The sequence below is a fragment of the Sitophilus oryzae genome, unplaced genomic scaffold (assembly GCF_002938485.1).
Source record: "Sitophilus oryzae breed Bouriz unplaced genomic scaffold, Soryzae_2.0 scaffold_396_pilon_pilon, whole genome shotgun sequence".
Classification (NCBI taxonomy): Eukaryota; Metazoa; Arthropoda; class Insecta; order Coleoptera; family Curculionidae; genus Sitophilus; species Sitophilus oryzae.
In genome coordinates this window covers 1254943-1282443 of record NW_022146969.1, presented here as the reverse complement: position 1 = coordinate 1282443, position 27501 = coordinate 1254943, and the positions used below count along the sequence as shown (strand labels likewise).

The following is a 27501-nucleotide window of genomic DNA, read 5'->3' as shown; positions in this document are numbered from 1 at the left end:
TTGACTTTATAAACATTTATAAATGTTTATTTTAACAATAAGACTGACAATATTATTTGTATAATGTTTTGTATTATCTTTTGTTTGTTTGTTTGTGTACCTTGTTTTTTTTACTTTGTTTGTTAGTTTACCTTTGTCTACAAATTGAACAAATTTTTGACAATAAAGGCATTTATTTATATTTATTTATTTATAAATAATTATTGATTGTGTGCCTTCACAATGAGGTAAATTAATACTTTTCTAAATTTTTTCGAGTTTTTTAAAATGTAAGGTTAACTAATACCGTGCATTTCTTTTTAGGTTTTTCTACGTTTTTCTCAGTAATTTTCTCAACGTTTTTCTACGTATTTTTTTCAGCATATTTCCACGTATTTTTCTTCAAGTATTTCTAGACATTTTTCTAGACGTTTTTCTGCAAGTTGTTCTGCATATTTTTCTAGAAGTTTGTGCCAAGTTTTTCTTCGAGTTTTTCAATCACCGAGGTAATCAGTAGCAGCCTGTTTGGTTAGATTTCAGCTCTGCACCCCTCTGAAGAGAAGTTGGATTCTGTGATGTTTTTGTATTTTTAAGAAGATCCTTTTTTAGAATAATTTCGTATACAAGGCCAGTATATTTTTTATAATTTTATTAATTTGATTTTAAATAATCATTAGTGTGTTAAGAAATTAACTGTTCTCAACATTTTACATTTAACTGGTTAAGTACTTGCCTTCAGCATTACTTAAATTTTACCTGTATTTGATTATTAAAATAATCATGTTGTATGAATTGATCATTCGGATTTAACATCTATTTATAACCTTTTATATCATTATAATCTTTGACCTGTAAGGGCAATCTTGGATACAGCTTTTAAATTTTTTCCCTTAACTATATATAAACAAAAAAGTTCATGAATCTTCGTAATAAGTCAATTAAAATTTAGATATTTAATATTCGAATAAAACCAAGACAGTCTCTAAAAGTATTCTTTTTATATTATAATTGTTTGAATAATATCTGAAAAGATATAATTCGATTTTAAACAAGTTTTAAGATAAAGTTCTTTAAATATAATTCTTGTATATTCATGTATATAACTGCTGTGCCGAATAGGTACCAAATAATTTCTAACAAAAAAATAAATCTTATTTTTTTTTGGGTATTTGAATTGTTTCATTGGTTGATCCAGTCTCTCAAAATATTTAATAGCTATACTAATTTTAGTTTCTATTCAATTAATACACTTGTACAAATTTTCTTATTTCAGTTTGTACTATCCTTTGTAAGTATTAGCATCTTTTTGAAATAAGTGGCGCCCTTTGGTATGCAGTGTAAGATATAGGTGGGTATCATATTTTTAGTCAAGTGCAGAAGCAAAAGCTTGTTCCTACTGCCTCCGATATAAGAGTAGCCGTTCGCAATATTTTGACTTAAATTTTCAATAAAAGGAAAGTTTATGTTACAATTGGTGAAACATCTAGACGCTTAAATGTTTGAATTAAAGAACATAAAGATTATTTAAGAAAGGGCGATTTTCACAAATCTAAGATTTGTCAGCATTAATGGGACACAGGGCACAGAACAGATTTTATCAATGCAAAAATTATAATGAAAGAAGCGATAGCCTCTAAAAGAAAAATTAAAGAGGTTTTTTAATACAATCTAATAAAAATAATTGTATTGCTTATGCATCTGTAGATTTTAGTAATGTATGGCAATCGCTTCTTTGATTTTAAAGAACATAACATAAATAAACATAACATACGTAAAAATTAAAAATAATCATACAGAAAATTTGAAGCTTTTTGGTTTTACCTTATAAGTAATTGTTATCAGGTAGTAATTGTTAATTTAGAAGTTTAACTTAATGTAATGTCATTTTAACAGAACGTCAACGGTTTTTGTAGCTGTATCTATTTAAAAAAAAATAAAGTGTTCGACGGAAAGAAATATACTTTCGGAAACGTTAAGCATTTTTTTATCCGTTAGGCAAATTTGTTTATTAGTAAACCACTGTTGACAATTAATCTCCTTTGGATAAACGCCAGGAGTGTTTACAAAAAATAACTATTTTATTTTGTAGATTTTCTTCCAGCAGTGGCGAAATACACATAGGACTTTTTTGGATAGATGAATCCGCCACATAGGTATAATATAAGATATTTTTTAAAACAATTGAAGCTTTATTTTGAATATAAAAACCCGAGTAAAAACCAAAAAAAATTATATCAGTTTTTTTTTTCAAATTTACGAGGCATGTTTTTTAAGTAAGTACCGTTTTGCGATTCCGCCGCCGCAGCGCTACGGTCGGCGTTCCGCGCATGCGCGCTGGTTTCCTACATCTCTTGTCTATGCACAGACGCCAGTACAGTCTGATTCTTCATTGTATACGTTGTTTATTGAGTGTTTAAGATGCCTCCGACAATCGTGAGCCCCGCCGATTGTGAAGTACGGGCTGTCATACGATTTCTTAGTGGCAAAGGCGTAAAACCGATCGATATTCATCATGAGATCTGTGAAGTTTACGGACAAAACATTATGAGTGATGGAATGGTAAGGAAATGGGTGAGAGCATTTAAAGATGGCCGCACAAATGTGCATGATGAAGAACGGAGTGGGCGTCCTTCGGTCGTTAATGAAGATTTGGTGCAGAAAGTGGACGAAAAGGTGAAAGAAAACAGACGCTTTACAATTTCATCATTGTGCGACTACTTTCCTCAATGTTCTCGTAGTGTTTTGTATCGCATTGTGACCGAGAACTTGAATTACCGGAACTTGTGTTCACGTTGGGTTCCGAAAATGTTGACGGATTTGTACAAAACCCAACGTTTAGGCACTGCATTGACTTTCCTTGAGCAGTACCACAATGAATGTGAAGATTTTTTAGACAAAATTGTTACTGGTGACGAAACATGGGTGGCCTTCGTCACACCAGAATCGAAACAACAGTCCATGGAATGGCGACATTCATCATCACCCAAAACAGTGAAGTTTAAGCAAACAATTTCTGCCCGGAAAATCATGTGCACAGTTTTTTGGGTCAGAAAAGGAGTATTGCTAGTGGAGTTTCTGCCTCGTAATGAGACAATCAATGCAGCATCTTATTGTGAGACATTGAACAATCTGCCCCGTGCAATCCAAAACAAAAGACGTGGCAAGTTGAGTAAGGGTATTGTTTTGCTGCATGACAATGTCCGTCCACATGTGGCTAATCGGACCAAAGATCTCATCAAATCTTTTAAATGGGAAACTCTAAATCATCCTCCATACAGCCCTGATCTGGCGCCCAGTGACTACCATTTATTCCTGCACTTGAAGAAACACCTGGGCGGTCAGCGTCTTCAAGACGATAACGAAGTCAAAACAGTTGTGATACAGTGGTTAACCAGTCAGGCGGCAGAATTTTATGAGGAGGGTATTGAAAAACTGGTGCCACGTTATGACAAGTGCCTCAATATTCACGGAAATTATGTAGAAAAGTAGATTAAGGTACAGGCTTTCATGTAAAAATAAAATTATTGCGATATCTTTGCACGTTTTTTTTTAATTCCAAAACGGTACTTACTTAAAAAACATGCCTCTTACTATTAAAATTTGGTTATAGTTTTTCAGACACAAACCTATCCGATTCGGAAATTTTTATAAAGTCTTGTAATAAAAGAAAATGGGAATATCCTTCCTTCCAGCAGCGTGTCGCTCAAAATTTATCTTTCCATTACAAAGAGAACGAGCATATTGCGCGACATTCCTCTAGAGCAAATTCGAATGCACAGCTATTCTATTACTGTCGGCATTAATTTAGATATATACAAGTTTTTCGGGTCGCCAGATAAGGCACGAACATAATTACGCGCCGCGACCGCTTCGGAAACTCATTTTTGCGACAAATATACATTTTTATTTATTGCTTTGCCTCGTTCTTCGTTCCGTCGTCAGTAGCAATGAGTGCAATTGTCGTCGTGGAGGAAGCCGGCAAAAAAGCTTTACAACTACGCTTCCGGCAAAAGTGAAATATTGTCACTGATTACAACCTGTTGCCCGAGGACGGAATTGCTGCTTCCTTGGAAAAGGTTCTTTGCGAATGAGTATTTTATGTCGTTTATTCCGGATTTTTTACGAAGCTTTTCCGTTATTCTAATTTTCCTGGAAGAACTACTGAAAACTATTTCAATTTTGGTTTATTAGATTTATCTGATGCTAATTTTTCAAATATGACTTTAATCTTTTTCAAATTCATTTTAATAGTTTTGAAAATTTACCGCTAGAAGTCATCTAAGCATATTTTAGAAATTTTTAAACAATAGGCTAGTAGAAAGACGTATTAGATGTTTATTAATACATTGTCATTTCTGAATTAAACTATTCTTTGTTGAGATTTCATTTACACCTCTACACCTTTTTTCCGCTTAGTTTTTCGATAATTTTTTGATTTACTTCAGTAGCTTTTTTGGTGGAGATATTGGCGTTTGAAGAGATATTGCTTGATGATTAAAACTAAACTTAGTTTTAATCATCCGCTGATGATGCTAACATGATTAGCGAAACACGCGTCCAGTGCAAAAGTAAAAGTGTTTTGGTGTATTTTGATAATTTAGTTTTTTATTTTGCTGTTCTAACACCAAAGGTTCCAACATCCAACTGTAATAATTGTGTTACAGCATGCTTCAAACGCCAATATCTCCACCAAAAAAGCTACTGAAGTGAGTGAATAAATAAATGCCTTTATTATCAAAAATTTTTTCAATTTGTAGACAAAGGTAAACTAACAAACAAAGTAAAAAAACAAGGTACACAAACAAACAAACAAAAGATAATACAAAACATTATACAAATAATATTGTCAGTCTTATTGTTAAAATAAACATTTATAAATGTTTATAATGTCAAAGAACAAAAAATAAAAATAATATTCAAAAATATTTAGCTAGTTTATAGTAAAATATCAATGACCTCTAAATAAATTAATTTCGATGTCATTAGGAAATATAGCAATAGCAAACATTAGACCAGTGTTTACAAGATCAAATTTGATTTTCAAAATATAATTCATTTACGGCGTAGAAAGTCTTGTCTAGTAAATAAGAGTTCAATGCTTTGCGAAATGAAAAAAATGATGTTATGGATTTGATTTCAAATGGCAGGTGATTGTGCATTTTTTTCGAGTTGTATAATATTGAACTTTTAACTAACTATGAGCGTGAGGTAGGTAGATAAAGATCTTGCTCCGCATTGCTGAGTGGATAAGTGTGAGATGGCCTTTCTCTTGAGAAGCTGATACATGTTTACGTATTAGGCAAACGGATTCGAATATAAATAAGGAAGGAAGAGTTAATATTTTTAATTTTTTAAAAAAGTCCCGGCAATGAGTTCTGCTGTTTAGTCCCAGTGAATATCGAACAGCTCTCTTCTGGAGCCTGAAATTGCGGCCAAATTGAGTCGCACAACACGCACCCAGAATGGAAGGGCATACGTGAGGTGCGACGCAAAAAGTGCATAATAAACAGTTCTAGCCACTGACAAGTTAAGCTCCTTAGAAACAGACCTTAATGCAAAACAGGCAGAGCTCAATTTTTTCGACAAAGCTTCGATATGTATGTCCCATTTCAGAGAATTGTCCACAACAAGCCCTAAGAATTTTACAGACTTGACGACGTCAATGGTGGTGTTGTTAAGTACAAAAGGCTGCAACGAGTTTTTATACTACAAAGCTTTAGTTTTAGAAATGTTGAGACTCAGGAGGTTCGAATCGCACCAAAATTTAATGGTGATTAAGTCATTTGATATAATCCTATGAAGTACCGTAATGTCCTTGTTGCTCCAAGTGAAGCTAGTGTCGTCCGCAAAAAGACATATTTTGCCACTGATGTTTATGTTAGCAATGTCGTTAATAAAAAGAAGAAACAAAATAGGGCCTAGTACTGAGCCCTGTGGTACTTCACATTCTATTGGCTTGCTAGAAGACAACGTGGTATCCACCCTCACAAGTTGACTTCTGTTGCTCAGATACGACTTAAACCATTCGAGAGATGATCCCCTGAACCCATAGTGCTGCAGGTTATTAATTAAGATCTTATGATTTACACAATCGAACGCCTTAGAAAAATCACAGAAAATTGTTGCTGTAGAGTGATGGTTGTTTAGGCTGGAGTAAACTTTATTAAAGAGGGAAAACATAGCTGAAACCATGTTAGCATCATCAGCAGATGACTAACACTAAACTTAGTTTTAATCGTCAGTGTTTTGATGTGTTGTGGTGATTTAGTGTTTTATTTTGCTGTTGTAACACAAAAGGTTCCAACACCCAACCATAATCTTAATAATTATTTTTATTAGAGAAATAATAATTCAACTACAAATAAATTAAACGAATTAAACTACAATATCCAATAATAGCCCCAAAAACCCCAATTCGCTATACTATAGAAACATATCTCTTTTTGACACGTGTAACATAAAGATAATAAAATTCGTCTGACCCTTTCAATGCCTCCTATATATTACGGTTTTAGATAGGGAAGCCCTATTGGACAAGTCTTTTGAGAAGTTCTGGGGACCTTTTAAACGAACATGACCTTTATGTCGATTGTACAAATCTGAAGAGGGGATTTACTCTGGATTTCAAGAATAAACCTATAAAATGATTGAAATATGACGAATATGAAAGTTTAATTATTTAGAACAAGACTTGTTTTAATAACTATTTTTTTAATGAGTTAAAGCTTTTTGTTTTTATAAACAGTTTCCTGAAGTTTTTTCAAGGCTTCGGCAACATATTCTGCAGATAAAAATAAGTAAAAAAGTTCGTATAAATGTATGTCCAAAGATGCTTAGTTTCGGAGATACAGGGTGTAGAAGTTTCATTTTTATTTCGATTTTTTCCAAATAATTTCTGAACGGCAATATTTGAAGTTGGACTTTTGGCACAAAAACATTTCAAATTTATGATTTCACTATAATAACTATTTAGTCAACATGTTTAATTTTTATGATTTTAACCAAGAGACCTTTTTTATATAAAAAACGTCGTAAATGTAGTAGTTTTATACAGGCACGGACGAAAAGTTATTAGTTTTCAAAATAGTTAAAACACATGTAGGTAGCGCCTCCTACCAATAGTAGGTAGAGTCATATTGACATCAAAATCAAATTTCTCATGTCAAAAAACTCTCAGACACCAATTTTCATCCAAATATTGACGTTATTTCATAAATTTTTTGGAAAAAATTGAAATAAAAATGAAACTTTTATACACTCTATATCTCCGAAACTCAGCATTTTAGAACATACACGATTTACACGAACTTTTTTACTTATTTTTGTTCGCAGAATATGCTGCCGAAGTTTCGGGAATACACTTCGGACCACCCTGTACATCCAAAATACTTCCGAAAACGATATTACAGAAAATAAGTTAAAATTTATAACATAAAATTGATAACAAATTAGAGTATTCCTCTTTTCCAGATAAAGTTCTGGAAATATCCTTTTAAATAGAATATTTCCTCTTTGATCTGTGCATTTATTAGTTGCCATTTTATATCGTCAAATTACTTCAAGAACCCACATAGTTTTCAGATTTTATTTATTTTCCAATGCCTCGTGCATAACCAACCGACCGATTCGCTTGGCTCGAATCGAAAAAATAAATATTTTCCCATCTTCTTCGGCGTTCCATCGAGATGGCATCCCGAGACCTAATAAATCAGAATGCAGAATAGTGTTTAATTTGGAAATGCTTTCGGTTTATTTCGGCCGAACACCGGATACTTTTCAATTAAAATATTTGAGTTGTTTGTCGGAGGCAAACAGACAACGAAACATAACCCTTAGCTCCGGCGCTTGCTGGCTGGATGCTGCTGCTGCATTGAAAGACCCACCGCAACGAAAATCGAGACGAAAGAAAATATTTAATTAAAGGAAATAAAGAACATTTCTTATTCCCCGTTTACTTTAGTCAGCTTTTTTCACTGACTTTACACTCAGTAATAAAGGTAGCCCTTTGAACTAGAATGCAGATTTCCGAATTATCTGTGAAGAGAAATTATAGTCTCTCATTCAGGACATTTTTGAACCTTCAAAATTAGTAAACAATGTCAAAAGTCAATTTTGAATTTCTCTACGTCCTTATTAACAATGGTGTATTCTATCGGGACTTAAAAAAGCTTCTGAAAACACAGAAACAAGTAAAATGGGAGAAGAAAATAACTGAGGAAAATGGGTGAAAGATTGGAAGAGGGAAATAAGAGAGAACTAAAGGTAGATATAAAAAATGTCTATACCTATGTGACGGATTCATCTCTACGAAAAAAATCCTATGTGGGTATTTCGCCACTGCAAGAAAATCTACAAAATAAAATAGTTATTTTTTGTAAACACTGCTGCGTTAATCCAACGGAGACTAATAGTCAGCATTGTGAATAAATTTGCCTAAAGAACAAAAAAATGCTTAACGAAAAATGCTTATTTCAGAAATTATTTGGACAAAATCGAAACTTCTACACCCTGTATCTCTGAAGCTAAAGATTTTAGGGCATACATTTATACGAACTTTTTTACTTATTTTTAACTGCAGAATATTCTGCTGAAGTTCCCAAAATACATTTCGGACCACTCTGTATATTTCAAAATTTTCTCGTAAAGTTTTTTTTGAGAATCTGCGAATTTATAAAATATACAATTTTTTAGAGTTTTTCCCATTTCTACAGTCTTTCTAAACGTCCATTAATTTATAAAACGGACCTTTGTTTCGCAAAAATCGCCAATTAATTCTTGGAACGGGCTCAGAAGTAGGATCAGACTGAGTTAATACACTATACGAAATTCCAATATACTTTGCCGTCGTCTGGCCGGATGAAGAACTCATAAAACACCTGCGGGATTTAACGATTCCTCTGTTAAGGTATTACAAGCGGCATTTTATATAGTATTTTCTTTTATAGATAAAGAAAAGCCGGGGGATTTTCTATTGGGGCTTAATTCTCGGCGGGACACGTCTGGCCCCAACACTTAAAGAACTTTATTTTATGGCATCGGGATAAGTGATATAGTATAATCCGATTGTATTAAGGTACTTCAACTCTACCACGATTATAGACGTATAAAATTGTTTAAAAACGGATATCTTTGAAGTAATTTTAGATTAAATTTATTGTAATATACGATACAAAAATGTTTTATAGGCTTGGTTCATTTCAGTTGATTTTTTAACTTTACTTAAGAGTCCATTTCACTAGTCTGAAAAAGTAGCAAAATAAGCGTTTGGCATTTAACGTTTTATCTAAACGATGCATGAGGCACTTTTCATGAGTAGATGAAAAAAAAAGAATGATGAGAAAAACAAAAAGAGCAAACGGGAACCTAAGGCCCCAGTTTGCAGCCCAGAACTAGAGTCGCCCAGGATTGTGGGCTTTGTCCAGAACAGCGGCGGAGGTAGCCAAGATGACAACGATCCCAAAAAATAGAAACCAGGAAGCAAACGATGCACGTGGCACCGTCTGGAACCTAGTAGATGAAGGAAGAATGGTGAAAAACAAAAGGAGCAAACGGGAGCCTAAGGCCCCAGTTTGCAGCCTAGAACTAGAGTCGCCCAGGATTGTAGGCTTTGTCCAGAACAGTTGCGGAGGTAGCCAAGATGACATCAATCCCAAAATATAGAGCACAGGAAGCAAACGATGCACGAGGCCCCGTCTGCAACCTAGTAGATGAAAAAAAGGATGATGAAAAACAAAACGAGCAAACGGGAGTCTAACGCCCAGTTTGCAGCCTAGAACTAGAGTCGCCCAGGATTGTGGGCTTCGTCCAGAACAGTTGCGGAGGTAGCCAAGATGACAACGATCCCAAAAAATAGAAACCAGGAATCAAACGATGCACGAGGCACCGTCTGCAATCTAGTAGATGAAAAAGAAAGAATGGTGAAAAACAAAAGGAGCAAACGGGAGCCTAAGGCCCCAGTTTGCAGCCTAGAACTAGAGTCGCCCAGTATTATGGGCTTCGTCCAGAACAGCTGCGGAGGTAGCCAAGATGACAACGATCCCAAAAAATAGAAGCCAGGAAGCAAACGATGCACGAGACACCGTCTGCAACCTAGTAGATGAAAAAAGAATGGTGAAAAACAAAAGGAGCAAAGGGGAGCCTAAGGCCCCAGTTTGCAGCCTAGAACTAGAGTCGCCCAGGATTATGGGCTTTGTCCAGAACAGTTGCGGAGGTAGCCAAGATGACAACGATCCCAAAAAATAGAAGCCAGGAAGCAAACGATACACGAGGCACCGTCTGCAACCTCGTAGATGAAAAAAAAAGAGCGATGAAAAACAAAAGGAGCAAACGGGAGCCTAAGGCCCCAGTTTGCAACCTAGAACTAGAGTCGCCCAGGATTATGGGCTTCGTCCAGAACAGCTGCGGAGGCAGCCAACAGCAACCCGGCGCAATACCCTTAGCCGAAATCAAAACAAAACAAAAATTGAAATAGTGAGAGGAATATATAGAAACAGAAGGAAAAATTAGTCGACAAGGCCCTCAACAAACTCGTAACCGTATACACCAGAGTTAAATCACATTATTGAAAATATAAAAATCGATCAAAAATAATGGTAACTGTAGAAATTTATAGTAATTTCTATTTACATATTAATACAAAAATAGTAAAAGGGACAAAACTCGACAACTTCAATTTCCGAAGACATTTCTAATGATTATCGAGGAAACGTTAGTTTTCCAGCCGTATTTTCCTTTATTTATCCTGGAAAATATATTGCGCGCGCGATCGATCCGAACTGTAACAGGTTTGTTTGAGTAAAACCGATAATGGAAGTGCAAACAAAAAGGGCCGGGAATTAAAATTATGGACGGAGTGTATCAACCCGAGTTTGTAGAGTCTATTGATTTTGAAGGGTTGTCAAACAACATGTCGAAATTATGTGTTCTTTTGAAATTATGACGAGGCGTTTCTTCGGCGGCAGTCGATTACGTCGTCGAGGGTATAGAGATATTAATAGCTTTTGTGTATGTTGGAAATTATTTGGCGTGCCGGCAACTAACTGCTAAGTATTATTAAATAAATCGCTTAACTTTGTGTTCTAAGGAGGAACTTGTATCGAAGGAAAATTGCTTTGGATTGAGCGGGTGTGATTTTAAAACGAAGTGAGATGGGATTGAAACGATATAATTATGTACGGGGAAGCATTAGGAGATTTGCGAATAATATAATTGGAAAAGTTTCATTACGTGGTACTAGAGGTGTGTTGGAATTAAATACTTCCAGGGTCCTTGTTTTAAATTTACATATGTTACAGTGAAAGTCAGAAATCCAGTATAATTTTTATTGTGTAGACTTTTAATAGAGAACACTGATAAGTATGCCATTATTGCATAAATATATACAGGGTGGTCCGAAGTGTATTCCGGAAACTTCGGCAGCATATTCTGCAGATAAGTAAAAAAGTTCGTATAAATGTATGTCCTAAAATGCTTAGTTTCGAAGATACGGGGTAAGAGGTTAAGTTTCATTTTTATTTCGATTTTTTCCAAATAATTTCTCTTAAAATTTGGATGAAAATTAGTGTCTGCGTGTTTTTTGACATGAGAAATTTGATTTAGATGTGAATATAACTCCTATTTGCCTGGAATTCACAAGTAAAAGAGCACGGCAGAGAAAACCCTGACCACTATTCCAAAGAATCCAACTATGTTGTTCTGAACTTTAATTAAAGAGAAATAATAATAATACAAATACTGTCCTCATACCAAGGTTTGAGGTTTAATCCTTTCATAAGTGAAGAGGTTTTGTAAGTTAGCAGGTCCTCACCTGAAGGTACTGAGTAAAATAGTGTCAAAAATGTTGTACTGTTATCATAAGTTGGGTCTCAACAAGTCATACTGAACCAAAAACATCGGCACGACTGTACAGTAAACGATTGCATTTAGATTTAATTTTTAACTAGAAATTATTCACACAGCCATCAATGGAATCTATTAAATACATAAACATTCTATACAGACCGGACCACCGTAGTAGTAACATAGGCAGAACCGGATGAATTAGCGTATACCCGTCCGCGGGATAAAAAGCAGGCGAAAAAATGCGACAAAATAAAAATAGGTAGATATGTGATAAGAATGTTTCAGAATTTGTATTTATTCGTGTTTTAATAACCAAAACGAATACATAGATTCTCGCGATAGTTCTCGTGTAAAATTTATTTTTTAAGTAAAATAATGGATGTTTACGAAGTTCGTGAGATAATTCAAATTGCAAAATGATATTTCCAAAATAGGTCTTATCGAATAATAACAATTTTTCTACAAACTTTTGTAAACAGGCAAATTCCATCTTTACCTACTATATCAAGAATTATTAATAACGTTGAAACACTTGGGTACGTGTCCCCACAAAAACACAAAAAGCCTGATGTGTTGATTAATGAAGAACAGGAGTTAAAGCAAGTGTTCATTTGTGCTTCCGCGGATCAAAATTCCACGTTTTCAAGTAATCAAATTGCTGATGTAACAGATTCTTCATCTAGCACGGTTAAAAGAGTCATTAAAAAGAATGGATACCGATCGTATAAAGCGCGCAAAACTCAAGAACTTTTTCATGAAGACCAATTTCGGCGTATGGCGTTTTGTGAATCTGTAATGGAAAAGGCAAATTTAAATGAAAATTTTATTCGGTGTATAGTTTTCACCGACGAATCAAGTTTCCCTTTATTAAGTCGTTATAACCCTACACAAGTACGATATTGGTCTGGGGAAAATTTGCACAGATATTTTGGGGTACGCACGCAATATCCTCACAAGCTAAATGTTTGGGGTGGTTTTGTAGGGGAACATATGATTGGTCGACTTTTATAGCGGATCATTTAACTGTTGCAAAGTATTTGGACTTGTTACAGCAGCAGATTGTCCCTAGAATTCGTGAGCTATTGGGAGAAAGATTTCACAATGTCTGGTTTCAACAAGACGGTTGTCCTGCCCACAATGCCCGTATTGTTCAAGAATATTTGAACAATACTTCTCCCAACCGTTTAATTAGTGGATCTGGAACTATTTTGTGGCCCGCTAGATCACCAGATCTTTCTCCCAATGATTTCTTTTTGTGGGGCTATGTAAAATCCAAAGTGTATGGTCATAATAGGGCTAATAATCTGGATGAGCTTCAAGTAAAAATACGAGAGGCTTTCCAAACTATTAGCCCTAATATGTTAGCCAATTTCTAATATGTTAGCCAATTTTCCGACCGCCTAGGCTTCTGTCTAGCACAAGAAGGTGGTCTTTTTGAACACTTGTTATAACTTTTTTTTATTTAGAGTAATATTTTTTTGGGGTTTAGAGAATTTATTTATTTTTAGTTTTGGCGTAAACACACTCAAATAATAAATATTTAAGTATTTTTATTTTAAATGTTACCTTAAATGAAGGTGAACACTTAAAATGAAGATAATAAATACTCGGCACTCCTCGCCTCGTTTTCTTAGTCTGTCACGACCGACCCGTCCAAGCACAACTGCAACTGCGTACTGCCTGACCAGCCGACTAGCCGGCAGTGAATCTCGAGTATGAACTAAACGGTAATTCGTAACTAAACGGGTAAACGTAAATTCGTCCGGCAACTTGCTATGTTACTCTGTATACGAGCATAAACTTGTTTGTAGAAGTGTATGATATGTGTGCTAAAAGTGATTTTATTTTGAACGAACGGATGGGACTCTTCTCACAAAATAAAATACCACTTTTAGCACTTATATCATAAATAACTATTAAGCCGCGTATAAATATGCCGAGGCAAGTACGAGACAAACCCGAAACGAGTATGAAACGAGGCTATAGCAAATTCTTTCCAAAAGGCGTACTAATATGCCGAGACGAGGACGAGACGAGTCAACCTCCAGCGAAATTCGTCATATTATAGCCTCGAGCCGAGCGATTTAGCCTCGAACAGAGTCCCTGCCCAGTCGAAGGCGTTGTCTCGCGGCTATCCATTTTCAGTGGAGCTTTTAGCGAACCAGCAAAGAAATTTAGTCCGGCAGCAGAACCCGGATTTTTCCCTGAAGTGCCAATTGTGGGATTAAGTTTTTTTTATGACGGATTATTATAGATCTATATGACTATTTTCCATATCCGGCTGATGACAAGCTGTCACCCTTGGGAAAATCCAGATATACAGGGTGTCCCAAAATATAAAACATAAAAATGTATTCGATAGGTTTTTAAGCTTTAGGCCTTAATTTTTGTGTGGCTTGGTCAATTTATTGTATTTATACTAAATATAGGCTTACTTTTATAGCATAAAAATAATAATCATTATTATTTGCAATATACAGGGTGATTTAAAAAAACTTATACCTACATTTTTCCGATTAATATTTTTCTTGTTTTTAGAACTTCGTATCTTAAATTCAATTCAACAATCATTATTGGTATTAATAATTTTACCAAAAAAATTACCGATGATTTTGTGTTTCCATTTCAAAATAAAGTATACAAAATGCAAAAATGTAATTTTTCGATTTACCTTCAATTAACGTGAAAATATATTATGTTTTTTTTAATTACCCTGTATATAAGATGTTTTGTTAGCACTTATACCTATGAAAAAACCTACATTATTAAATAAATCAATGTAAAACACACGTTAAAAACACACAAAATAACTCGATAACTCGAATAACACTCGATTTCACATAATTGATAATATAATAATCACCCTGTATCTTAATTTCCCCAAAGATGCCACTTTGTCATCACTCGGATATCAAAAGTAGGACACCTATAGATGATAAATCCGTTTTCAAAAAAACTTCATCCCAAAATTTTGGGTTTACGCCAGCGGCTGCCGGACTAATTAGCACATGTAGTGGGAGGGGCTTACGGTAATCTCCGTCGAGTCACTCTGTCTGCGGTGAGATTTTGATATGTGAAAAATATGTCTGACGACGAAGAACAAGTAGTACTGAGTGTAGTGAATAAAAAACGAAAAAATCGACGATGGTGGCGCACTGCTTTATTTAAAAAACGATCTGGATCAGAACTTTTAGCAGATTTAAAGTTTCAGCATGTCAGCGGGCAGTACAAAAATTTTACAAGAATGTCCCCTACAGATTTTGAATATTTATTAAACAAAATCGGACCAACTATCTCAAAAAGTGAAACTCATTTTCAGCAGCCTATTTCAATTCAAGATAGGTAATTAAGAATTTATAGGGTGGTCCGAATTGTATTCGGGAAACGTCGGCGGCATATTCTGCAGAAAATAAGTGGAAAGATGTAGAAACAAATGTTTATATGGATATATGCAATATATGCAATGTGCATATATGTGTTCCACGAATCATTTTTTTTGTCTTTTTTATAATAATTTCTGTCTTTGGGGTCCCATAAATTTTTAAATGATCTATATGTCTCTATTAAGTTGAGCATTGCTTCTTCCGACCACTCCATAGTGCAAACTACCACAAAACTACCAAGCACGTCGCACGGTAAAATCTCGTTAAACACTGAGTGCGACACACTGTCAGTGTTGCATCAGGTAGGGAAAAAGGACAAAAATAGGTACCTATTGTTCTGAAGAACAAATAAACAAAAAATGATTTCTTTATCTTAAACTCATTTATAAATACCCCCATAAATATTTAATTTTTTAACTCTACGTCTTGGTATTTGTGTTAATACAGGGTATTGAATTAATCCTAGTAAAAATATATTCTAATGGGCCCTGGTAGAAAACATGAAATTAAATATAATATTTAAAATACAGTTGTCCCTTAGTACAGGACTACAACTAAAAAAATATTTAATAAAAAATAACAGGTGGTTAAAAACGAAAAGGTACAGGGTGATTTTTTATAATGCCATTTTACATTGCTATAATTGTTAAGCTTCAAAAAACTAAATGGTAATTAAAGTAGGGTAATTAGTATAGTTTTCACACATTGTAGAGGAAGAAAAGAAAATATTATACATGGTAGATCAAAAAGAAACCTTAAATATTATGTTCTTTTTTATTTTGTACCATCAAAACTCGAAGATATAATAACGGATAGTTTATCTGAAGTCAGTTAGGAATAAATTGGGACCCATTGGGAATAATTTCAGCACTGTCTTTGTCGGTGCCTTTATCGGTATCGTCGGAGCAAAGAAATTAAGTCTCAGTACGTCCAACTAACCTAAACAAAGTTTTCAATACGTAAGAGAAAAATCAAATCAAAAAGAGGACTGTCCTCTGAAATAGAGGACGGTTGGCAACCCTACTTAAACCCCCTGTAGCTACGAATCAAAGCATAATCGGATTGGTTGATATAAAAAATAAATTTTATTTTTACGTGAGGAACTTCTCCACGAGAGATGGTTTTTTGAAACACCCTGTATATGTTTGTTTAATTTCAAAATAAGATAGATAAATTAAAAAAATTCATGATAAATTTAAATTATATTTACTTTGCCGTCAGAAATAATTCGGATTGTTTACATTAAAAAAAAATGGAGAAAGCCGACTGAACACTTGCCAGTGCCGTGTTTTTTTTTTGAATCTTTAATTATTTTATTAAATAATATATTTTATATGTTATTTGTATATCTATAAAAATTTTAAATAGAGTAAGATAAGAACTAATTTGACTTTATTTATTCAAAAAATTATAAATTTAAGTAATTAAGATATAAATTATTAATTTAAAAATTTACATTTAAATGCCAATAACTAACCTGGAACATATATTGTAAATACATTGGCATAACTACAGGGGTGCCCGGTGGTATCAGCCCCCCCCCCACCAGGTACTGCTGGACACCCCCCAGAGAAATTTTGAATTATGACTCTTGGCTACGTGTTATTTTTTATTTGCTTGTGATGTAGTAAAAATGACGTTTTCTAGTTTTGTTTAGTTAATATTATTTTGTTGTATTCAAAAAATGTGTTAATTTTTATTTTTTTTTAGAAAATTTGTGGGTATTTAAATAATATACGGGAACACGGTTTGATAACCAAGTCTATGAAATTTATTGACGGACAAATTCATGTAAAAGATTTACTCAAAGATGTGTTTTTTAAATTATTCTTCATTTTTTAAATCGCCGAAAAGTTTATTTCGTTTATTAATTTTTCATAAAATTTTCATGTTTTTATAAAAGAAATCACTAATAAATCTTTGTATATGAGATTTATTGGCTAACTTACCTATACTATTTTAGAGAAGATAAAATTGCATCTTTCTTGTTAGGATGCATAATTAACATTATAAAAAATAAAGGAACGAATATTTATTTTTATATAAAAATGGGATGTGGAATCCGAGCCACTTGTTCCACGGAGCCGCGGTGTATACGCCACTGGTTAAATAGACGCCCCAATCCTTTTGATGGTTCGCCAAAGGCTCCGGAAAAAACAGAGACAACGTCGTCCGGCTGGGCATAGGCTCGGCTCGAAGCTCAGACCCCGTCCCAATATGACGAGTCAGCCTCAAATCCGCTTGAGGTTGACTCGTCTCGGGTGTCTCTCGCACTCGTCTCGACATATTTATACGCAGCTTTATGTATACAAAGTGTCTTAAAAATGAATGTTTTGAATTTAAAGAAACATGTTTATTTTTAAAAAGATACAAATTTTTAAAATAAAATTTTCGCAATGATATAAATTGTACAATAAAAAGTATGGAACTGATACGGAACGGAAGCTTGCGTACAGGGTCAATACAATAAACAATACGGAACGAATATGGCATGGATATGGAAAGGAAACGAAAGGTATAGTGAGAATCAATGTTAATGTAGATTTAGACTTATTATCTTCGGACACAGATTAACCTACTTATTTTGACAAAAAAGTCATATTCTAAACGTTTATTTTCGAACTTTTTTAATTCGACAACATTGTGTTTTCAGCGACTTAATAAACCTTTCGTCCTGATATTGAACCGTTAACTTACATTAACCGCCTTTTTTCTCCTTTTTACGAGTTTTAATATAAAGGTCTTAAGCGAGCGACAGATGTTGAGAAGGGTAAAAGGTGTCTTCATAAAAAATAATATATACCTAAGAAATATTAAAACTGTTTCTTGGCTTCTATATAAAAAAGAAACTTAAATAACGGTTTCCTGTGAGCTCACTAAAAATTTACGTCCAAAATAAAGTGTCAGTGTGCGTTATAAAAAGGCCGTTCTTTTTTCAGTGTTCCTCCAAAGCCGGCCTGAGATATTGTCGCATAAAAAGCGTCAAATTCGCAATTTAATAAGGGCGCCGTACGGCTGCCCTATTATGTAGTTAGGGCGGTCCGCTACTTTAGGTCGGCGGAACAAATAAAACAGCGGGCGAATAAAACATTCCCGCTGGTTAAGAACCGACAAAACGCTCCAAGAATTTGTATCTCGTTTGATAAAGATTACAAGTAGTCACCTATTTTTAATAACAATTATATTTTAGGGCAAAATTAACGTAGAGATTGCCGCTTTTAAAATTTAACGTTCACAAGTTTCGTTTTAATGAAATTTCTTCTTTCATTTAGCATGTTGTAAATGTCTAACCATGTTCAATATACATACACCAATTTTTCAAGAGCATAGAAAATACTATATGTATATATACAGGATGAGTCTTAAATAAGTGCAAATATTTTCAGGGCTAGTAAATTTCGATAAAAGAAACATATTTTCTCTCTACCGTTTTTCAAATAAATCTAAGATAACAGAGTTATTTTACTTTGAAAATTTAAGAAAACATTAATGAAAATTATTTTTTGCTTAAATTTTGAGAACCACTGGATATTTTCTAGGTTTTCTAAACAAAAAAAAAATTCTGTAAATTTAATCTACTTCTACTACCTATATTGCCATATCATCAAGAAATTATGTTTTTTAACTAAAAACTAAAAAAAATTCCAAAAAAATTTTCAAAAAATTCCAAATTTTCAAATTTTTTTTTTCGCAAAAAAAAATACATAGACGAATCTCTGGAGTCAAAATATACTTATTTAAGACTCACCCTGTATAGGGTGGTCCGAACTGTATTCCGGAGAGTTCGGCAGCATATGTCAAAAAAGTTCGAATGAATGTCTGTCCTAAAATGCTTGGTTTCGGAGATACAGGGTGTAGAAGTTTCATTTAAGATTTCAGAAGTAACGTCAATATTTGGATAAAAATTGTTGTCTGGAAGTTTTTTGACATGGAAAATTTGATTTAGATGTTAATATGACTCCTACTTGTAGAGGACGTCACCTACATACTTTTAACTGGTTTGAAGAGTAATAACTTTTTGTCCGTACCTGTATAAAACTACTGTGTGAAAAAAATATACATTTACGACGTTTTTTACATAAAAAATGTCTCTTGGTAAAAATCTCTACGAGTAATGGTTCTCGAGATATTTGGACCCAAATTATCATTACCTGTCTGTCATTATTGACATAAATTAAACATATATGTTGACTAAATAGTTATTAGACTGAAATCATAAATTTGAAATGTTTTCGTACCAAAAGTTCAACAGAAACTATTTTATCATTAATTTTTCGAAAAAATTATGGTTAATTTAAAAAAACAAAAAGTTCCTAAATTTATAATTTCAGTCAAATAATTATCTACACAACATGCTTATTTTTTTTTCAATAATGACATGTATTGAGTATTGCAATTCTAAATATCTTGAGAACGGTCGCTCGTAGCGATTTTTACCAAGAGACATTATAATTATTACTTTTCAAAACAGTTAAAACACATGCAGGTGGCGCCCTCTATGCAGAATACGGCACTCCTTCTCAATTAATAAAATAAGTAGGGCTATTTCCAAATATAGCGCTTGATTTACATACCCATCCTCCTCAAATTTCCCAAAATATTGCTTCTGTCGAGCGCATCCGAGGTAATCACATAATTTTTTTTAATACAACGTAGGTTATATTACAAGTGTCCAGGACCATATACTAACTATCCTTATAGATATAATATATAATAAGAAGAATTTCAACTTGACACCCATGCATTGTCACTCGTGAAACTAATAAAAAATTCCCAATTTATTTTCTCTATTTTTCTTATACTACAAATAATGCCACTTTTAAAAAAATACTTATATTTATGAACACTTTTTTTTTGTTACAGGTTGTGCTTTCGTGAAATACAGTTCACACCAGGAAGCACAAGCCGCCATTAATAGCCTGCACGGGAGCCAAACTATGCCGGTGAGTTTTAAATTTAGGTTAATTGAACCACTTGAAAGTTCTGCCCTTTTTATGACTTCGCTCCAGCAGCTCGTTCGAGAACAGGAAGTTTATGTATGTTTTCTTAAGGTCGTCAACATCCAGGGAACCCTCGTTAACTTGTACCTCCGAATATTTTCGGCTTTTTATGGGTTTCAATGTACACTGAGAAAAATCCAGTCATGAAATTAGGTATATCAAAGATAATATTCGGAAAGAATTGTTATATCTATGCATATTGACAATTTAAAAAGTAGTAATCTGGATTATTCCTCGAATAAAAATACTATTAAAGTGAATATAATATATTTATTTGAGATTTATAGGAGTATTGAAGGGAGGACCAAAGTCACACACAGGTAATTTTGAACTTCCACTGCCTACCTTAAAGGGCAGCCACACTCACATTTTTTTTATAGATTTCCTTTACGTTTCGCTCTCCAGTCTTATAGTAATATTTAAATTAGAGGATTGTTTTCCAGATGTCGATGGTTAAAAATATACTGCATTTTTAAATACTAGTAATTTTAACTCTGTTTTTAGACAAATTTTTTGGTTATAATGATCTCCAGAACACATCGGAGAAATAAATTTTTGGTTGGGTGGTCCGAACTGTATTCTGGAAACTTCGGCAGCATATTCTGTGGATAAAAATAGGTAAAAAAGTTCGTATAAATGTATGTCCTAAAATGCTTAGTTTCGGAGATACAGGGTGTAGAAGTTTAATTTGTATTTCAATTTTTTTCTAAATAATTTCTGAAGTGACATTTATATTTGGGTGAAAATTTCACACCTCTACTTTTCAACCAATAACATGCTTTAATGTTGACTAGTTACCATGGCAACTGAAAAAATTTCCGGAAATTTTTTCGAGGCGTCACGAAACTTTAGTGGAAATTTTTTGACAGTTGAAAAGGTAAACATAAGATCTACAATCATAATGTGAATGAACTACAATGTCTATATATTGAAATATTACCCATTTGAGTTTTAGCATTTGATGTAACTAATTAAAAATATAATAATATTTGTTAATATTATTAACAAATTGAAATTATTTTAAAATTGTCATGTTGGATTAATATTTTTTTTTCAAATTTAGGTGTGAAATTTTTTTACCGAATACCACGCAAGCTTAAATTATTCCTGGAAATTTTCTTTCGGGCACGAATATTTTTAGGAAAATTATCCCTCGTCTTCGACTGGGGATAATTTTCAAAATATTCGTGCCCTCAAAAAAATTTCCGAAAATAATTTAAGCTCTTGTGATATTATAAGTGAAAATTCGTGTCTGGGAAATTTTTTGACATGAGAAATTTGATTTTGATGTCAATATGACTCCTAATGGTAGAGGGCGCCCCCTACATGTGTTTTAACTGTTTTGAAGAGTAATGACTTTTCGTCCGTACCTATGCAAAAACTACTGAGTGAAAAAATATACATTTACGACGTTTTTTACTTAAAAAAGGTCTCTTGGAAAAAATCGCTACGAGTAATGGTTCTCGAGATATTTGGAATGGAAATTATCAACACCAGTCATAATTGATATAATTTAAACATGTTGACTAAATAGTTATTAGACTGAAATCATAAATTTGAAATGTTTTTGTCCCAAAGGTTCAACAGAAACTTTTTTATCATCATTTTTTCGAAGAGAAACTTATGATTAATTTAAAAAAAAATAAAAAGTTCCCAAATTTATCATTTCAGTCAAATAACTATCTACTCAACATATTTATTTTTTGTCAATAATGAGATGTATTGACCATTTCTATTCTAAATATCTTGAGAATGGTTGCTCGTAGCGATTTTTACCAAGATATGTTTTACTAAAAAATCACGGAAATGTATATTTTTTTCACTCAGTAGTTTTATACAGGTACGGACGAAAAGTTATTACTCTTCAAAACAGTTAAAACACGTGTAGGTGGCGCCCCCTACCAATAGGAGCAATATTGACATCAAAATCAAATTTCTCATGTCAGAAAACTCCCAGACACCAATTTTTATCCAAATATTAACTTTCCTTCAGAAATTATTTGGAAAAAAATCGAGATAAATATGAAACTTCTACACCCTGTATCTCCGAAACTAAGCATTTTATGACATGAATTTATACAAACTTTTTTACTTATTTTATATAAATACAGTTCGGAAAACCCTATATATTTGAGATTTTTTGGATAGACTTTTTTCGTCTAAATTATATTCCCAATTGCTAATTTTATAATTATTAAATATTTCTTTGTACTTATATTTAACAATATTCATAAAATGTAAGTACATATTATGAATATTTAAAAAAATTTATAAATGTTGAAATGGAGAGTGAGATAAGTGCAAATATTTTTTGGCGGTTTAAGTTAAAAATCTGATTTTTTTTTAGTTTTGAGTTAAAAAGCACAATTACTTGAAAATATGGCAACATCGGTAGTAAATTAAATTTACAAGAATGAAAGCCTAGAAAAGATTCAGTGACTCTCAAAATTTAAGCAAAAAATTATTTCTTTTTTTAAATTTCATAGTAAAATAACTCAGTTATTTTGGACTTATTTGAAAAATGGTAAAGAGAAAATATATTTCTTTTATCGAGATCTACCAGCTCTAAATATGTTTGCAATTATTTAAGACTTACCCTATACATATATTAAATATGCTTGTACCACAAACAATATGAAACAATATATTATGATCTATAAATAAACAGCAGCTATAAGCTATTTTAGTCCAAACGACCAAAAAAAAAAATGGCGCCGGGAGGCACGTATAGCCGCCCATACTAAAATATGTTAATATCTCGCGACTTTGACTGATTTTGATGTTATTACAAATTTTGTTGCAAATATTATTCGTAATCTTAATTTGAAAACCGCGTTTCGCTAGCTACTGTAATTTTGGAGTTACGATTTTTTAAAATTTTTAACCCCCTCCCATACCCCCTTACCAACCCCCCACCCCCACCAAAAACTAATGGCCAGATTCTCGGGTGCCACAGTATTTTTGTGTCAAATTTGGTTAAAATCGGTTCAGCGGTTTTCGAGTTATCGTGTTACAGACGGACAGACGGACAGACAGATTGCCGATCCTCGTCGTATCGTGTTACAGACGGACAGACGGACAGACAGATTGCCGATCCCATACCAATAGGTATGGTAGGCTATTAATTTTCACAATGTGCAAAATTAGACAGTATTGACCTTCAAAAAACGTATCACCTTATTTGGTTGTCAACCCTTATGCCTTTTTTCCGTATTTTTTTTCACAAAGTACATTTAAATACAGGAAAAAATCCAGACAAATATCTCCTTAAATTCTGAAATCACTTTAAACGACCCCCTATTTTAAAGGAGTGATAATTTGTAGATAATATATGCGTCACGGCATTGCCTTAAGCGAAACTTTTTTCCTCTCCTAAAAGGCAAATGAAAATAAAGAGAAAAAGTTTCGAACTTCTTTTAAAAGTCAGATTATAATCTTAGGAACCATATAAAGATGTAATTTATGTTGATTCCTCGTTCGCCTTCTTAGAAAATACTTTCTAGAATATAATGTTTCGGGGGGCTGATGGATATAAAGTAGCGTTAAATAGTGTGCTGTGTTGTTTATGATTTAACTTTTTCTGCAGGAAACATAAAGTCTTATAAGGATACTTTATGGCACACATTGTTTATAACTATTTTAAATGTATTTTTGTGTGTGTTGATCCTTAAATTATTTCCTCTTTTTAAAAACCAAACGTAATTAAAAAGAATAATTTTAATTTATTTTTATAAAATAACAAAGTAAGTTTTCATTTGAATGACATGACAGCTACGGCCAATATTATATGATATTCAAACAATTTAATTTTTGAAATAGATAGCCACATGTCTTTTCTTTATGCCAGTGGCTGTGGTAATCACCAAATTTGTCGTTTAGGCTATACAGATTTTTTTGACAGGCAGTTTTTTTAATTAAAAATTAGTGTTTTAACACAGCCATGGCACTCTAGATAAAATACAATTTGTTTTTGATTGAGTATGTCAAAAGTTGACATATGATATGTCATCCGATTCAGAAAGTTCTTTTCTATCGAATAAAGTAAAAAAAACTACCGAGGGTGTCATTTAAAAATTAAAAGTTGTAGTCATTTTGCGTGAAACAGGAAGTGACCGAAAACAATTGAAAACGTCAATCAATCTTAATTTATTTCATACTAGTTGAAGCCTGGCGCATCCGCCACAACACACAGTGCTTCGTCCCATGGACAAAAATCGAAAAAAAGTTAAAATTTACTAATATCTGAATATGTAATTTTATACTTATAGCAATGTTCAACCATCCTGTATATTATTTTTCATAAACAGCGTTTTTTGTTAGCAAATATTTTCACTAAAAATAAATTTTGCGATCATTATCTTATATCAGTGAAAAGAATAACATTCATATTAGTTCTGTATATGGAGTTAAACGGTACGTACTTAATTGAAAGCCACTATGGATATTGTTAAACAAGGTATGTACTTTAAATTTATTCCTAAACAAGTTCGTTATTGTTTAGTTTTTATTTATTTTTTAAGATGATTCTTAAATGGGTATAAAAATGTTACGTTTTCAAACTTCAAAAAGTCATAAAAAAAAAACATATCAAAACATATCGTGTTTATTGAATATTTTTGTTGCCATATTCATACACTTTTAATTTTTGTATAGTTCACCTGCGTCCGCTTGCGACGAACTTTATTTTTTAATACTTTTCAGATGGAGTAAAATTGATAAGCAATGCCGATCTGGTTAATATTTGGCTTAATCATAAGGACAAGAACTCAAAATTATTTATATTTCAAAAAATGTGTTCTTTATTAGATATTGATGAACCTTCCATTCCAATTTGATAACCACTTGTGCCTGAGCCCACTATGTTGGAGCGAAATGTGGCATAAAAAATGTTTCCCCATCTTTCAATTTATTATAAAACCTCATACCCAAGAAAACGAAAAAATAATATATGGATATGGTCTATTAAAGAGGTAACTATTAACATCCGAACCCCTCATACCAACAAAAAGAACAGTAACAACGCGAAAAAGTAGCATATTAGAAAATGATGTACAGAAATATCTTATATGTTAGGATATTTCATCTACCTGTGATTTGGATACTATAAATTTGGAAGGTTTTTTTTTAATTAAATATAGCATTAATGTTTCTTTTTCATTAAAGAAAAACATTTTTATCTTATATTAGGTTTATATTGTAGGAATCATGTTCTAATGTTATTCGAATTCTTTTTTATCACAGGGATTTATTTAATACTTACACCCTTTTCATACTATAAATTATTATTTCCTTAGATGGAACACAGCTCCAACATTTTTATTATTTATAAGATTTTTTTTCATAAACGTGGGACTAAGAACATCATCATTTAGTACAATGAGAGTACTCATCATTTGTGTCAAATAAACCTAGTTTGAATAAATTACCTACAATAGAAGAGAAGTTTTGCATTTTTGTCCTCTAGAGCCATATGTTCGAAGCACTGTGCGACATCGACATCAGGAAAAAAAAATACTTTTTATTTTTTTTAATTAAATGAAAAACAAAAAATCCGGCGACGACAGTTTTTAGAAGAGCCAATTAGCTATCTTTTAGTAAAAAAGCAACTTTCTAGAGCAAGTCCTTACTTCAGTAGAGACGACACACAGATAAACATTAGCATTTTATATACAGAGAAGACCAGGCTACTAGTAACATAGCAAGTTGCCGAAGTGTTTACCTTCACTTAAGGTAACATTTAAAATGAAAATACTTAAATATTTATTATTTGAGTGTGTTTACAAGCCAAAACTAAAAATAAATAAATTCTCTAAACCCAAAAAAAAACTAAAATATTACTCTAAATAAAAAAAAGTTATAACAAGTGTTCAAAAAGACCATTTTCTTGTACTAGACAGAAGCCTAGGCGGTCGTAAAATCCCCGTCTGACATTGGCTAACATATTAGGGTTAATAGTTTGGAAAGCCTCTCGTATTTTTACTTGAAGTTCATCCAGATTATTAGCCCTATTATGACCATACACTTTGGATTTTACATAACCCCACAAAAATAAGTCATTGGGAGAAAGATCTGGTGATCTAGCGGGCCACAAAATAGTTCCATGTCCACTAATTAAATGGTTGGGAAAAGTATTGTTCAAATATTCGTGAACACTACGGGCATTGTGGGCAGGACAACCACCTCAGCAATTTGATTACTTGAAAACGTGGGATTTTGATCCGCGGTAGCACAAATGAACACTTGCTTTAACTCCTGTTCTTCATTAATCAACACATCAGGCTTTTTGTGTTTTTGTGGGAACACGCACCCATGTATTTTAAAATTATTAATAACTCTTGATACAGTAGGTAAAGATGGAATTGGCCTGTTTACAGAAGTTTGTGGAAAAATTGTTTGTATATCCCGATAAGACCTATTTTGAAAATACCATTTTACAATTTGAATTTTCTCACGAACTTCGTAAACATCCATTAATTTACTTAATAAATAAATTTTACACGAGAACTGTCGCGAGAATCTATGTATGCGTTTTGGCTATTAAAACACGAATAAATACAAATTCTGAAACATTCTTATCACATATCTACCTATTTTTATTTTATCGCATTTTTTCGCCTACTGTTTATCCGGTGGACGGGTATACGCTAATTCGTCCGGTTCTGCCTATGTTACTACTACGGTGGGGTGGTCCGGTTTGTATGTAGATACTAAAATACCAAATCTCGTTTTTTTATCTGAAAAAATAACAAAGTTATAGGGGTGAGCCACTTTTGAGACGCACCCGGTATATTAGTAGTCCTGTTAAATGTTAAAAGTTAATCTCAGTTAATTAAATTCTATTCATAAAATCAAGACCCGAGAGAGAGAGAGAGAGAGAGAGAGATTTATCGAGTTTTATTTTTACAAAGATAAAACGTAATAATGAGACATGTATTTCGACAAGGAGCACCCTAATTTTGCATCGTGGCCATGCTGATCTTCAGCTTTGTGCGGATTTGGATTTTCGCTGTTTTTACGGCGGTAAAAAAGGCGTAAATTCGGGGATAATGTAAGCGCCATAGTCTGTTCTTTAAATACGCTTTTTAGATGGGGCGTTTTCACAACTGCTTTTTTTACTTCTGTTCGGTTCCACGGTTTATTTGTAATTTTATTTCGCTCTTTCTACCGTGTGATCGAAAAAAAAAAACGGCGTCAAAGACGGCTGAGGAATGAGAATTGATAATAATTTTGGCGAGGTCAATCTATAGACCTCATTTACTAAAAATTGATATAAACCTTGACAAAAATTAAGACTAATT

At 33.0% G+C, this 27501-nt stretch overlaps 1 protein-coding gene across 1 annotated transcript in view; it reads left to right on the top strand.

Annotated features, from left to right (window-relative positions):
* Positions 1 to 27501, top strand: part of LOC115885541 (CUGBP Elav-like family member 4) — a 244600-nt gene that overhangs the window by 149052 nt on the left and 68047 nt on the right. The window contains exon 4 of the mRNA XM_030904497.1: positions 20067 to 20146. Within this exon, the coding sequence (XP_030760357.1) occupies positions 20067 to 20146 (80 nt within the window). The remainder of the gene's footprint in view (positions 1 to 20066; positions 20147 to 27501) is intronic.